The sequence below is a fragment of the Panthera pardus genome, unplaced genomic scaffold (genome assembly GCF_024362965.1).
Source record: "Panthera pardus isolate Hobbes unplaced genomic scaffold, ASM2436296v1 HiC_scaffold_6, whole genome shotgun sequence".
NCBI lineage: Eukaryota > Metazoa > Chordata > Mammalia > Carnivora > Felidae > Panthera > Panthera pardus.
Window position 1 is genome coordinate 50,255,926 of NW_026526991.1, and position 15,701 is coordinate 50,271,626.

The 15,701-nt window shown below is 43.6% G+C and overlaps 1 protein-coding gene across 16 annotated transcripts in view; it reads left to right on the forward strand.

Annotated features, from left to right (window-relative positions):
- GRIP1 (glutamate receptor interacting protein 1) overlaps positions 1–15,701 on the forward strand; it is a 682,822-nt gene that overhangs the window by 641,396 nt on the left and 25,725 nt on the right. For 10 of the 16 annotated variants that reach the window (XM_019455025.2, XM_053896003.1, XM_053896005.1 and 7 more), the window contains 5 exons: positions 64–203; positions 358–552; positions 14,157–14,313; positions 15,281–15,392; positions 15,517–15,561. In XM_019455025.2, coding sequence (XP_019310570.2) covers positions 64–203; positions 358–552; positions 14,157–14,313; positions 15,281–15,392; positions 15,517–15,561 — 649 coding nt within the window. The remainder of the gene's footprint in view (positions 1–63; positions 204–357; positions 553–14,156; positions 14,314–15,280; positions 15,393–15,516; positions 15,562–15,701) is intronic. The other 6 variants (XM_053896004.1, XM_053896007.1, XM_053896008.1 and 3 more) reach the window with 2 other exon arrangements.

Sequence of the window (15,701 nt, forward strand, 5' to 3'; positions counted from 1 at the left end):
AATTGATATTCAGCTGCACACAGGGATTATTTCTACCTTTCCTATTACCATGTGGTGTTTCAGAACCGGCGCAATCCACATAGGAGACCGAATCCTGGCCATCAACAGCAGCAGCCTGAAAGGGAAGCCTCTGAGTGAGGCCATCCATTTGCTACAGATGGCAGGAGAGACCGTCACCTTGAAGATTAAGAAACAGACAGATGGTGAGTGGGTCGAGAGCCACAGTGAAGGGTTTTCAGTGCATTTCTTTCCCTGCGTGTGTGTGTTTCTAAGGAAATGACTCCCCTGAGGGAGTATGTCAGTATCTTTTTATTTAAATGGACGCTTAGACTTCAAACTCCTTCTCTGTCTTTAAAGCCCAGGCAGCATCAAGTCCCAAGAAATTCCCCATCGCTAGCCACCTGAGTGACCTGGGAGATGTGGAGGAGGACCCCTCTCTGGCACAGAAGCCAGGCAAGCTCACTGACACGTACCCCTCCACCGTGCCCAGTGTGGACAGCGCAGTAGACTCGTGGGACGGCTCTGGAATAGAGAGCGGCTATGGGAATCAAGGTATGTCCTAGCCTCAGGGAGCAGAGGACTGGCTGTTGGAGCCCCTGTGCCTCCAAGATCCACCCTCTGCTTTCTGAAAAGAAACACCTTCATTTATTTTACTTGCCTCTACTTCAGCATAACCAGATTGAACACACTGAATATGGCGGCCTTGCATTTTCTCCTTAACACCCGTAAGTCACGAGCATTTATCAAACACTTGCGAGGCCCTCACTAGATCTACTGATGTCTAACTGTTCAATCCAGAGCTTGCCCTTCATACGTAGATTAATATGAAGCAACCCATACAATAAAGCGGTTCACTGAAGACAGGCCCCTTCTTACCTTTTAAGCAGGCTTTCCACAAAGACGGATTGGGAGCGCTGAAGGTGTGTGCTTCAAGAGATGAGTCAGTGACTTGTGACCCCATTTACTCCTGCCTCCTCCTGACTTTTAATAGAAACTTATCCGGGTTTCCCAAACACTCACTATTAGAGAGCTGTAACCACGATATATGAAAGTAGAGAGCAGATTTTTCTCCACAAGCATCATCCTCATGTGAAGAAGGGTAACCTCCGTTAAAAGTTAAACCTCACTGACAATGTGAACGTACAAAAAGTGTTAGGCTGAATGCGGACAATAAACTAAAAGCTTCTTGTCTCTTCCCTTCGACTCTTTCCTTCGAATGATACATAGCATCAAAAGAGAAATGTGTCAAAACTTCTTTGTATTTCTCCCACATGGGATTGAGACGTGACTGCCCCCATCTGGATCTCTGGTGAAAATGCCCCTCGAGGAAAGGATGTTCCAGATTGCCCCTGTGGTGCCTAGAGAATATTTGAATTGCAGGTTAAGCCACATCGGCTCAACTACCTAAAGGTGGACAGACTGGCCACCAGCGGGGACTGGGGTGTCCTGGCCATCTTCACATGTGCTGAAAGCTGTAGGTGGGACACTGGCCACACAGAGGAGTTGGTTTGAAAGCAAGATACAACAGATACACTTAAAAGACCATGGCAGAAGGCCTCACAAATGCTCCTAATCTCTTAGACCTTGCAATTTCATTTCTGGGACTCTGTCCTAAGGAAATAATTTTACCAGAGTCAGAGATACAAAGACATTGTTTTAGGCACTGTTTACAATGTGTAAATATTAGTGAAACAAAAATGTCAACGGACAGGGAAGTAAATAAATGTTTGGTGTATCTATTCCAAACAAAAACTAAAGCTAAAACTTCACCTTCTCTTTTTTGCCTTGTATAAATTCCAGCCTTCACATCCCTTTTCTGCTCTGATTTAACTCAGTCAGAGAATAAAACACATAAACCAAGAGTCTGGAGTCCCACGCTCACTTGGGTGTGGGAGTTGGTTTGTAACTTATTTAGCTACTTTTTAGGAGACTGTATCCAGTTTGCTCTCTTCCTGGTTCTGCTAGTTTTCTCCCCTCAAGTCCCATGAAGAGTAAAGGACAAGGAAAAGGAATGATATTTCAAAAGTTCTCAAGTCGTTACTTGTCAGAGAGGATACTGGAGTTCGGTGGAGAAAATATTCTGAAGACCCAAAATAGAATCGGAGGTTTTATTTATCTGCCAATTCATTTTTCCACGTCATAATTGCTTGTGACGACTTAGCTATCCCATCAAATAACTGCTCTTCTCATTGCCTGTGAGTTGATGAGTCACCAGAGGTCTCAGATAAAGGACAGAAGTCAAATTCTCTCAGCGTAGACTCTGAGGTTTATTTATTAATGTGCTTGCTTCTTTATTGTTTGTTAATGTGGAGACTTTCGTGTTACACAGATTGTTTGTAAGGATGTTCTTGATTTTAATGATGTCCACCCATAAGGTAACGTGTAAGAACTTAGCTACTCTCAGGGCCACCTGGCTGGCTCAGTCAGCAGACTGAGTGACTCTTGATCTTGGGGTCGTGAGTTCGAGCCCCACTTTGGGTGTAGAGATTACTTAAAATGAATAAACAAATTTTAAAACTTAAAAAAAATTAAAAGAGAAAGAACTTAGGTACCCTGCCCCTTTATACGATAGGATGAGGACTGTGATTAGCATACTAAATATAGGGCCTTTCCCAAAGTAATAAAAAATGAAGAACCACTTATTATTCATGAAGCTTTTGGAAATGTGAATTCCTAGACGGAGAATTGTGATCATAATAATATTAAATTTGACATTAGTAAGTTAGAAACCTTTATGAGGTTAGAGAGATGATGAAAACATAGTAACACCTTATATTTGTGAAACTCTAATCTCAATTCTCATAAGGAACATGAAGTTCCTCAGCGTGAGGGGAGAATTTAGGAGGCAGCTCTACCACATCCTCGCCGGGAGCTCTGATGGCCCGAAGTTCTCACCCGTACGGAGCTGAAATGTGTCTGCCCGTGGCCCCTGCCTGTTGGTCTCAGTTGTGCCCTCCAGGTCATTCAGAACTAGACTGAAGTGTCTTCTACTCAACAGCCCTTCAGATACTCAAAGTCGGCTATCGTGCCTCTTTGGAGTGTTTCCTTCTCCAAGCAAAATCGCCCCAGGTCCTTAACTGTTCCTCGCATAAAACTTACTTTTGAGTGTTTTTATCATCCTGAGGGCCTCTCTTCTGAGTATGTTCAAGTTTAACTTTATACTTCTTGAAGCCTATCTCTCAGAAAGGAAGGTTATACAACAGCCTGACAGTCCAGAGCAACTCAAGCCTGTCACCCTTCATCACTGAAAATTTTAGAGCCTGTGAACACAGCCTATCTTACCTCAGCATAAGAATTTTGGTGGTCAGATCCTGTATGTCACTCATTTTGAGCTGATTGTTTGCCAAGATCTCAAAGTGTGTTTTTTTTTTTCCTTTTCCTTGTGTTATTAGGTTAAACCCGGTCTCTCCAGATTGTGCTTGTGCAGTTGACTTTTTTTCAAAGTAAGGCATAGAACCATACTTCCTTTTCCCTGGTAAATACTGTGTTGTGAGATACAGATGATCTTCAACGTACTCCTCCAGCCTCTCAGCAGACCTTCTACCATATCCCGGGAAGACCTTGCACATTCTGACTGTACCCTGCAGTCCACAATAGCTGTCCCATTCCCAATAAGATGTCACACCTCCATGATGCACATCTTCCTCCTTGGGGCCAGTGTCTCTGCAGCCACGTTCCTTACTGTTCTCTGCTTCTTCTCCAAAGTGTCAAACTTGTCCCTGTCATTCATTCAACAAATATGTAATGGCTGGCACACTAAAAGGCCAGCATACATGGATACACATGATGGGCCAGAGAGTTGGGGTCCCTATTCTCATGGAAGGGGTAACGCACTTGAAGGGCCAATTAACAAGCTCCTACAGTGCAAAGTATTAATTAGTTAACACAGAAAGAAGTAGGATGGAGTCATCAAAGCTGTGGGGAAAGGAGTGTGTTTAAAGAAGTCTTGGGGCGCCTGGGTGGCTTAGTTGGTTAAATGTCCAGCTTCAGCTCAGGTCATGATCTCACAGTCTGTGAGTTTGAGCCCCGCGTCGGGCTCTGTGCTGACAGCTCAGAGCCTGGAGCCTGCTTCGGATTCTGTGTCTCCCTCTCTCTCTGCCCTTTCCCTGCTTGCGCTTTCTCTCTCTCTCTCTCTCTCTCTCAAAAATAAACATTAAAAAAATTGTTTTTAGAGAAGTCTTACAATGGGATGACTCTCAATTCTATTGTGCAACTCTAGGATGCAGACTTTTTCTAGTCTGCCTCTGGGTCAGCTTCTTCTATTTCCCATTCTCTTGACCCTTATGTTCATACCCTCCTGCCTTATCGAAATCTTATGCTTTGGCCCCCTTGTCTTATTTACGCCTCTAACTCGAAAAACCCTTTCCTTGGATTTAGCAAAGGATGGACTGACAAATTGCTTGTACCTGGACTCTCATTCTCCTGGATGGCGTAGCTCTTTTGTTGTCTGTAATTCTTGACTCTCAACTCAGATAGCTTTGTTTCTGTCTTATCTTACCCTAATCTTTAGATATTTCTTTCTTTTGAGTTCATCTTTTTCAGCTTTATTGAGATATAATTGACAAATAAAATTGTATATATTTAAAGTATACAATGTGATGATTTTGATGTACAAACATATTGTGAAATGATTACCATCAAGTTGATTGACACATCCATCATCTTACGTTGTTACCATTTGTGTGTGTGTGTGTGTGTGTGTGTGTGTGTGTGTGGTGAGAATGCTTAAGGTCTACTTCTTAGCATATTTCAAGTATACAATATTTTTCACTGTAGTCACCATACTGTAAATGGTGTAAAGTTATTCAAACTCTGTAAATCTCCAGAACTTATCATGTCTCCATTTCTCCCACTCCCCGGCCCCTGGCAAGCACATTCTACTATCTGTTTCTATGAGTTTGACGTTTTGTTTTTGTTTTGTTTTTTTTTAATTTAGGCTTTACATATAAGTGAGCTGGTAGTATTTGTTTTCTCGCCCACTTATTTTATTTAGCATAATATACTCCAGATTCATCCATATTATTCCAAATAGGATTTCCTTCATTTTTATGGGTGAATAATTTTCTGTTGTGTATATACATTACATTTCTTTGTTCATTCATCTGTCAGTGGACACTTAGGTTGTTTCTGTATCTTGACTATTGTGGATAATGCTGTTATTATATTCTATCTCTTCAAGATACCTACTATATTTCCTTCTGGATATATACCCAGATGTGGGATTGGTGGATCCATTTTGAGGTCATTTGTATCATTTGTATTTTCTCAGAAAAAAAAAAAAAATCTGTGTCACACAGGTTTTTAAATGTATTTGTGTACAATTAAGGAATTTCTTGTTTGATTCTTTTTATTTTCTTGGTTTCTATAATTATTTCCCCAATATTGTCCCATATTTGGTATATTTGTGTTTTTATTCTTTTTTCCCATGAGGATGCTGGTAATGATTTATTTTTATTTAGTAGTTTTCTGAAGAACTGACTCTTGCATTTATTTATTAGTTCTGTTCTTATTTTTTAAAATACATATTTGCTTTGAGTTTGATTAACTTTACTCCATTCTTCTTAGGTTTTCTGTTTATGACTAGAATTGGGTACCTGATTCGTTTATTTCCATGCTTCCTTCTACTTTTCATAAAGATATTGATGACTGAGAAGAGACATCAACATTATGAAAGTGTTGAATCACTATGTCATACACGTGAAACTACGAGTACACTGTAGGTTAACTAAATGGAATTTAAATAAAAACTTAAAAAAAGAGAGAGACGCCAACAGGTACAGTCAGAGAGCCCAAGCTCCCTTTAATATAGTTAGGGAACACAACATAGTACATAAAGAGAGTAGCCAGGGCAGAAGACTGAGCAGTATTCTCCCCATTGGGCGGGCTTTTCTTTTTCTCTTCTATATCTCTTCTGACCTCTACAAGCTCATGTTTTATCTCCTTCTATCATGTGGCCTTGCCCAATTTTCCTTGAGTTCTTCTATCTGTGCTTTGACCTCTTGCTTTATAGAGGTGGTGGTTTCAGTGTGCATCTTTTAAATATCGTGATGATGTATTTGGTCATACGTATCGTTTGCTCCATGGCAGCCTTGTACTCATGAGTATCCTTCATCTGCTATTGCTTTGTTTTTCTGTTTCTTTTCCCCCTTGTTTGTTTGTTTTTTTTTAATATTAACTTGGTATACATCTTATGACAGTTCCTTTTTAATTATTGCTCATCTGTGGATGAGATGACTTCTTTCTAAGTTGGAAGTTTGAAAGAGGGTCTCTTTCAAAGAAGAGCCCAAGTTGTGCTCCAGGCTAGGAAAAATGACTCCCCCGTTCACAGTGACCTGTGATGAGTGCCTTCTTCCCCAGCCCACAGAGATGGCAACCGTAGGCTGCCAGCAGTGCGGAATTCCTTCCTGCTCGCCTGATAGATTGCTTCCTGCAGGTGGTGGCCTATCTGTAGGTGTGGTCCTTCAGCCCGCCTCCCTGGCTTGCCCTGGTGCCAGACTGGGTCCAGGGCACTTCCTGCCACCAGCATGTGCAATCCATTCTAGTCTTCCAAACAAAGGACTGTTGTTTTGCTTTATGCCATGGCCCCTGCTTTGGAAGCGTGGGCCCTCTCTGAAATCGCTGGCCATAGGTGTCTCCTCATGGCTCCTTAATACCGCTTCTCACTCCCTGTTTGACTCAGGGAATTTGGTAACTTTTTTCGTGTATTTATGGTTTGAGATTCTAGCTTTGCTGAAGATGAAGTTTATGTTGTTTGCCAACCTTTTTTGTCTTGAGATGATTTCTGGAAAAGGTAGAGAACTATTTTGCTCTGCCATTTTAAGACCACATTCCCATCTAAACACCTTGAATGTTTCTTGGCTAGAACAATTACAAGTAGTTACACAAATGTATGATTTGATTTTCTCATTCTTAACAAAACTCGATTTTTACGAAACAAATTTTGGCAGGGAATTATCTGGCTCACTTGACTATACTAAAATTGGCTTCCAAAAATGAAAGTAATGGCAGGAGCTACACCCCAAAATTGCACAGTGGAAGACTGCATTTCAAAACCATTCTCTGATTTCAAATTTTATGAATACGCACCAACATTGTTGAGTTCGCTTTTTAAAATTAATACTCAGTGTGAATTAAGAACTATAAATGTAACATATTAATCTGCACAGTATTGTGGTACTGAAAACCAAATAGTACAATATTGGAGTATCAGAATTTTACAGGTATCTGAAGTGTAGTTACCTTAAAAATAAAAATCATTATACCAAGATTGCCAACATTTGTACAGACCTATTTTCCATTACGCTAATGAATAAAACTAAACATTACTCTCAGTGAAAGGAATCTAGACTGAATTTTTTTCACGTTTATTTATTTTGAGAGAGAGAGAGAGAGAGAGTGTGTGCGTGCACACAAGCGGAGGAGGGGCAGAGAGAGAAGGAGAGAGGGAGATTCCCAAGCAGGCCTCGCACTGTCAGCGCAGAACCTGACGTGGGACTCGAACCCACGGACTGCAAGAGCCAAAACCAAGAGCCAGATGCTTACCTGACTGAGCCATCCAGGTGCCCCTAGACTGGATTTTATGCCTTGTATCAGTTTGCCTGGGCTGCTATAACAAAATACCACCGACTGGGGAGCTTAAACAATAGAAATTCATTTTCCAGTGTTCAGGAGGCTAGAAATGCGAGATCAAGGTGCCACGTTTGGTTTCTCCCCGTCTCTTTCCTCGGCTTACAAATGGTTGTCTTCTCACCGCGTCTTCACATGGCCTTTCTTATGTGTGAGCTCATCCCTGGTATCTCGTGTGTGTGTGTGTGTGTGTGTGTGTGTGTGTGTGTGTGTCTAAATAGTCTCTTACAAGGACTCCAATCAGAGTAAACTATGGCCTCACCTTTTGACTTCACTTAACCCGAATTACCTCTTTACAGATCTTTAAATGCAATCCCATTGATGGCGAGGGCATCAACATACGAATTTAGGTGCAAATACAAGTCAGTCCATAACATACCTCGCGTTATGTTATCAAGGATAAGACCAGATACTGAAACGTAGATGGGAAGGAAGGAAAGAAGGAAGGAGGAAGGGAGAGAGAGGAAAAAAGAAAGAAAGGTTTCCAATTCTAAATAAAAAGAGTAATGACTTAGGAAATGCATTTCTTAAAAATTACATCTGTCTTTCCATGGATTTATCAATTTTGAATTTAAAATCTAGTTTCCAATATCATACCTGCTTGTTAATTTTAGGTGCTCACACCATCATTCAATAAAAACAAAGTCTAATTGTATTTCTGGCCGTTGATTTTTCTTACACCTGGGCCGCCTCGCTGATTCCGTTCCTCCTGTGGCGTTTAAGTCTGACTCCCCTTGTAAAGGGATATTCCTCAGGGCTGCTAACTTCTCGACTATGGCAACCAGCCTGTCTTTATTTAAGCTTAATTTCCGTCAAATATTCCCTATGTTCAATTATGCTCCCATCCTCCACCTGCATTCGTTAGGGATCGAGTTCACGTACATATGAGAGAAAACACAAAGGACGGCGTTTAAGCAAGTGAGTTATTTTTCTCCCGCTGTAGTAGAGCCTGGAGGAGGCAGGTAGCCCCGCGGTGTCGTGGACCAGCATCTTCTACTTCCTCCCGGCTTCGCATGTCTCCCGTCTCTCCATTCATTGCCTTTTCTTATAAAACCTTCATCATGCCTGAACTATTTACCTCTTCACCGGCTCCTTACTTTGAGTATATCACCATCAATGATCCTTAAGAAACAAACAAACAAACAAAAACACCTAAATCTAACCTTGCCCCTCCCTTAAAAACAAAATAACAAAAGCCCTCTTGGTGGTTTTCTGTTGTTATAGGGTAACCTCGCAGGTCCTTAGCTTAAAGCACAGAGCTCTTTGTAATGTAGGTACAACTGCCTCATCAACCTATCTCCTGACTTTTCCCTGCAGGACCTTTAACTCTATACATCCTGAACTTCTTTCTCACTATTCTCCAAGCAAGCTTTGCTCTTTAGTACTTTATAGCACTAGGTATTTTGATCCGTTAATCAATCCCTGCCTTGATCCATCCTAAATCAGTGGAGAAGTAGAAATGGGGGCACTTGGGTGGCTCAGTCTCAGCTCAGGTCATGATCTCACAGTTCATGAGTTCGAGTCCCTCATTGGACTCAACTGTTGTCAGTGCAGAGCCCCGTTTGGATCTTCTGTCTCTCTCTCCCTGCCCCTCCCCCGCTTGCATGCTCACTGGCTCGCTCTCTAAAAAAAAAAAAAAAAAAAGTAGAAATGGAGTCAGCTATGGATTAAAAATTAACTATTTTTGGTTTTTTGGAGAGGAGGCATTTTGTTTTGTTTTGCTAGAAAAGCTGAGTTGAACATGCAGCCAGAGAATCAAGATTGTTATTTCCCAGGTGCCTGGGTGGCTCAGTCGGTTGAGCATCTGACTTTGGCTTAGGTCATGATCTCACAACTCAGCTCCTGAGTTCCAGCCCTGCATTGGGCTGTGTGCTGACAACTCAGAGCCTGGAGCCTGCTTCGAATTCTGTGTCTCCTTCTCTCTTTGCCTCTCGCCTGCTTGTGCTCTGTATGTCTCTCTCAAAAATGAATAAACATCAAAAAAAAATTTTTTTAATATTGTTATATCCCTACCCCTAACCCAAATCTAGATGTTGGGACATAAATGAGGGGGAAGTCAGACCAGCAAAGCAAACTGTTGGATTTGGTTTAGCTAAATAGAACTGAATACCCTAATGTTACAGTGGCTTAAATCATTTTTTTTTTTTAAGTAGGCATTTCAGAGCTGGTATATAATTCTACAGTGTTGTCAAGGAACCACACTCTTAAATATTTCTTCTCTATTGTGCTTAGCCCTTGGCTTCCGTCTTTGGGTTTACCACATGATCCAAGGTGGTTACCAGGGTGCCAGCTATTTCATCTACATTCCAGGCAGCAGGAGAGTGTTGTAAAGAGCCTTTCTGGAAGTTCTATTTACATGTCATTGGCCAGAACGTTTTACATAGTTTCCGTAGTCAACACTTAACATCAAGGGAGACCTAGGAAATACAGTCTTATCCTGAGCACTAATATGCCCACCCCCAAAACTGGTATTCTGGTAAAAGGATAAAGAGAAGAATGCATGTTTGGATAGGCAGCTGGTAGCCTGCCACAGTCAGCTCACTGCACAGTCTTGGCCTTGCTGTCCCTTGGGAGCTCATTGAGCCCTAACAGTGGGACCCAGTTGTGCTTGCCTTACAGCACAGCAGCAGTGGGAGAGAATGAGTCCAGAGGGAGTCAAGAAGAGACCGAGGGTCTCAACAACCCCCCGTTTTCTTCCGGAACTCGACAGTTAGGTAACTCATTGCTCTTCCTGTGGGGAGGCATAAGCCCAGATGGTAAGAGGGACCAGAGTGTTTCTGGAACACTGTTCCCTCCTTCAGAAACCCACTGATGTAACATGAGGACAGGGCTCACCACGACTGCACGTTTACCAGCCTCTCCTGTGAGGCCTGCACCGTCTTGCCCAAGGAAATGCCACCTCACCCTCTAGCTCTAAGCTTAGAGGGCACCTTCCCTTTGCACCTTTCGTGACCCACATTCTGACCCCCAAGCAGGTCTTGGTTCTTGCACATCAGTGTGTTCAGACTAAAAGGACAGCACTCCTCAGATGCAGTTGGAAATGTCCCTTTCTATGCCTGTTTCTCCTCCTCTCTGTTCCAGACAATGTGAAAGTGTGCAGTGTTTGAGGATAGGAACCTAGTACTGTAATCTTTGCATTTCAGCTCCTCACATGTTACTGAACACTTAAGAAGCACCAAATGTTCACTTAGTGGTGCTGAAGCTTTCCTCCTTTCCTGCTCCCCCTGTTTCAGAGATCTTGAGAAGTTGAATGGCTTAGCACGTAGTAAAAGTAATGGGCATCTGTACTTATTAAACCCTCATTATGTTTGAGAGTCTGTGTGTATTATTCTCAACGCTCTCATTAACCTGGTGAGACACATGCATATCATTATCCCTATTTTACCCTGAGACGAGTTGGCCAAGGTTACAGAGCAAGGAAGTGGCGAAGCTGGGATTTGAACCTAGATCTCTTTCTGAGTCCCTGTGCCAGCACAGTGTGGTCCAGACCCAGTTCTTTTGAGTCTATGCCTAATCCAAAGATACTTGAATTTTATCCCCTTTTCCTGCCCTGCTTTGTTGTAATGCAATAATCTTTTAATGCTGCTTATTAAGACGAGGCACCCTTGGTGTAGACAGACATGCTTCTCAAAAGAGGCATTTCCCCAGTAAGGAACAATGCTGCACCTCTGTTCAAGGCCTGCCTGCATCTGGCCCAAGTCACCAAGAACTACTTACAGACAACATTTGGAAGGAAAATCAGAAAGTTAATCTGTCCAGTTTAAAACCTGCTGGAATTTGGGGCGTCTGGGTGGCTCAGTCGGTTAAGCGTGCAACTCTTGATGTCGGTCGGCTCGAGTCATGAGCTCACGGTTCGTGGGATCAAGCCCCACGTCAGGCCTCTGCACTGACAGCATGAAGCCGGCTTGGGATTTGGCTGTTAACAGGTTTACAGCTAATTAAGGCCAGGGAGGTGCAGGCTCCCCCTAGTTTTTTTGTATCACAAAAAGTGAGACTTCACATGTTTAGGGAGTTGGTTTATCTCGTTGGGAAGGAGAAAATGGATAGCCTGTCACGGGGATCCAGGAGAAATGCAGCGGTGCACAGAGTCACTGCCCTTCAAGAAGAGATTCATGCGTGTTCCCTTAATTCACCACTTTTGACAGAAGGCAGTGCATCCGTCACACAAAATTTCTTCCCAAACAGCTAGCCACATTTCTGTAGTTACCCAAGAAGAAAATGAGATATTGAACTGTAAATACTTGCTCTGCACCGTGGACTCCTAATGCTTGGTATCCTAAAGCAGAAGGTTCATAGAAGGTTCTTGCAGCCGTGGGCGTCCCCCCTGCGTTCTTGAGATCAAATCCTTTTGACCAGAGCGTTATCCTTTGGGACATCCTGCTCCCCCTGCTCTCTCCTCGTAAGGATGGCATTATAGGCTCCAGCAGGTTGAGGGACAGCGAGTTAAGACGAGCAGGGATGGCATGCAGACAGTCATGTGATCCCGTCATTTCATTGTATGTGAGAATGGGGGCCTCAGCCTGTTTACTGTAGTAACTGTTTTTAAATGCAGTCAGAAATACGTATTATATTGCAACCCAGTATATACATGTAAACACCTACAGAGACACACGCATGCACACACATAGCACACACAACCTGAAATGGTGGGTGAAGCCGTGCATCATGATCACAGCACAAGCTCGAAAGTCTGAGCTGCCAACAAGCCCTTGCTCTCCTCTTTAAACCTCCCGAAAGAATTTTGAAAAACCGCATACCCCATCACAATTTAAAGTTGTCATCTAATGTTTTTCTCCCCAAATTTAAATACTTGCAAAGACCACAACTTCCAGTTTGCCATTAGCATGCCTTAAATATAGTTTTGTCAAACTCTGGAGCCATGGATTTGGCTCAAATTTATGGAAGAGGTCCATTGTATAACCCAACGGCCAAAGCCATTCCTCACTGCCTCGCCTATCAAGCTAATCAGACTTAACTCCCTGTCAGAAGCGAAGTCAGTCTTCATCTTGCAATTCAAATAAAATAATAATGTGCCCACCTCCCAAACGACAACTGTTTTGAATTCTAACTCTGAGACGCAGAGAGACAGGTGAATGAGAGAGGGGGGAAAGCCTTGCCAGGAGTCCGTGCCTGGTTGAAATAAGGCACTGTTCCTGAGAGACCTCCTCTCAGGAGCGAGGCTTTCCCAAAGTGTCCCTTGATTTAATGACTGGGGGTTTTTGCAGCCCAGGGCCAATCTCCTGGAAAGGTTTGAGATGGATAAGACATGTGTCTTTCATTGGTAAAGTGGCAGAAGACCAACTGTGACGGTGGACGTGAGAAGGGAGAATCAACAGATCTCAGATCTCTGGTCCTTTTCAGTAGGGTCAGTGTGGGGAAGACGTGCTTAATGTTTTGTGAGTTCGAGCCCTGCATTCAGGCCCGCTGCTGTCAGCATAGAGCCCACTTTAGATTCTCTGTCTCTTTCTCTCTCTCTCTCTCTCTCTCTGTCTCTCTCTCAAAATAAATAAACTTTAAAAAAATAAATAAATGCGGAACTGATTCTTCTAAGGTTACGACTGGAACCCCCAGGAGAGTTCGCAGATACCCCTAGGTACTTGAGCCACTGTTCTAAGCCCTTAGTACCCTCAGATGTAAAGTGCACACAGTAAAAGTACCTACGTTCAAAGACGGTTCTGGAGAATGAATGAGGTCATTTAACAAGTCATTTCTCATCGGACCAAGTCATCCCTGACATGAGTGGGTCCTGGCCCCACCTAGCCAACTCCGCCCACACTCGGCAACCAGCAGCCTCTCAGCCGTCCCTTGGGCCTGGAATGCCCATCTGGTGGCAAATTTCAATCGCAAAAGGACAGACTTGGGTAAGAAGCTCTCACACACCCTGGAAGTGATCACAGGTTTGCCTGGGCAGGAAATGTAGATGCCTCACTTTCTAGAACTTGCTCTAGAGAGGGTTGGATACAGGTCTGGTGGGCACCTCCCCCTGATCCAGTCGATTTCCTGCCCAGACAGAACAGGGCAGGAGCCCTCATAAAAACAGGTCCAGCACCGTGGGCCCGCCTGCTTAGATCTGACGGTCTTACCTCAGGGCTGTTGGAATCAGTTGACATAACGTGCGAATGTGTTTCAAATATAAGACCTGGGGATTATCTTGATGGCCTTCAGAATCCCGAATTCAGTTAAGGTCAGCTGCCTTTTTTTTAATTTTTTTTTTAATGTTTATTTATTTTTGAGACAGAGAGAGAGAGAGCATGAACGGGGGAGGGTCAGAGAGAGAGGGAGACACAGAATCCAAAGCAGGCTCCCGGCTCTGAGCTGTCACCACAGAGCCCGACGCGGGGCTCGAACCCACGGACCGTGAGATCATGACCTGAGCTGAAGTCAGACGCTTAACTGACTGAGCCACCCAGGCGCCCCTAAGGTCAGCTGCCTTAAACAAACTAACGGGAACCGCAGAAAAAGGCAAGTTCCCGAACAGATCTCCCGAATCTTTCTCAGAAACAGAAGATGACACTTTGTTTTTGTTCCAGGCTCTGGCTTTCAGGCGTCAGGCTACAGTTTCAACACTTACGAGTGGAGGGGTCCGAAACAGAGAGGTAGCCTGTCCCCAGTCACGAAGCCACGAAGCCAGACCTACCCAGACGTGGGGCTGAGTAATGAAGACTGGGACCGGTCCACAGTCAGTGGGTAAGGTTTTCGTCAACTGCTGCTTTGTGGCCGTTAGCCCAGATCCGAATCGCTCCACTTCCGATGGCACATAACGGCTAGCGTGGGAAGGAGCCACTGTCATCATGCCGGCCCCATGGCAGGGCTCAGAGACCTGTGCCTGCCGGGCTGGATCCCGGGACCACCCCACGGCCGGACAAGAGCTCATTTTCCCCTGATAAAAACAATAGCATGTGGGAAAAACTACATCTGTAAACCCTGTCCTCACTCTCTGACTTGTCTCCTGTCCTTACATTTAAAAGGTTGCTTCACCAAAGCATAAGAGACTCTTCAAAAACTGAGAACAAACTGAGGGTTGATGGGGAGATGGGAGGACGGGGAGGGTGGGTGATTGGTGTTGAAGAGGGCATCCTTTGGGATGAGCACTGGGGGTTGTATGGAAACCAACTTGACAATTTCATATATTAAAAAAAAAAACTCTAATAAATAAATAAAAGGTTGCTTCATGTCAGCTTATGTTAAAAAAAAAAAGGTACATCGAGGATCCCATAGTTTGAATTGAGATGTATTTTAGCATTTTGTTCCTTACCAAAGTATTTTAAGGAAATTCACAAAAACCGATAGCACGTGAATGATCTCTACTGACATTTATAAGTGGGAAAACATGTTTCTCTTAAAGGGAAGCTTGATTTCTCTTGCACTAGACAGATCAGTTGAAAGATAGGCCCACACGGTGCCATGTTGATGCAATTCACCCTGCAGGAGCCACGAACACCCTAAAATTCAGTTAATAGGACCGTGGTCCTTCCCTCCCTCCATTCTCTGAGATACTCTGCATTTCCTAGAGCACCCTCACTTGGTGGTTACAGTTGGAAGAAGGCCAGGTCCCAAAAAGAATCTCCATTTTTTTTACACGTGAGATGAAAGAGAGAGATTCCGAATTACGCCTTGGCGAGTTGTCAACCCAGACTGTGCTTTTTGACGACAGTTTTACAGGGGCTCCCGACAGTACGGAGGCTGAACAAGAGGAGAACTTCTGGTCCCAAGCGCTGGAGGACTTGGAAACCTGTGGACAGTCGGGAATTCTGAGAGAACTCGAGGTAGCCTCGGTCCTGCTACTTGTATTGTTTCTACATTCATTTTTTTTTTTTTTTTTTTTTTTGGTCCTTTTGAGTTTGCATTTATCACATCAGTTCATTTAAAAGCTTTAACCCCTTTCCACAGGAGAAAGCTGACAGGCGTGTGTCTTTGAGAAACATGACTCTCTTGGTAGCTACCCTTTATGTTTATATTTTTGCTTGTGAAGCTGCCTTCCCTGCCCCCTTGCCTCCTGGACAGCAATTTGATTTTATTCAGTGCAGTTGAAAGTATTTATTTCCCCATTTCCACCCCCACCCCGAGCTTTCTGA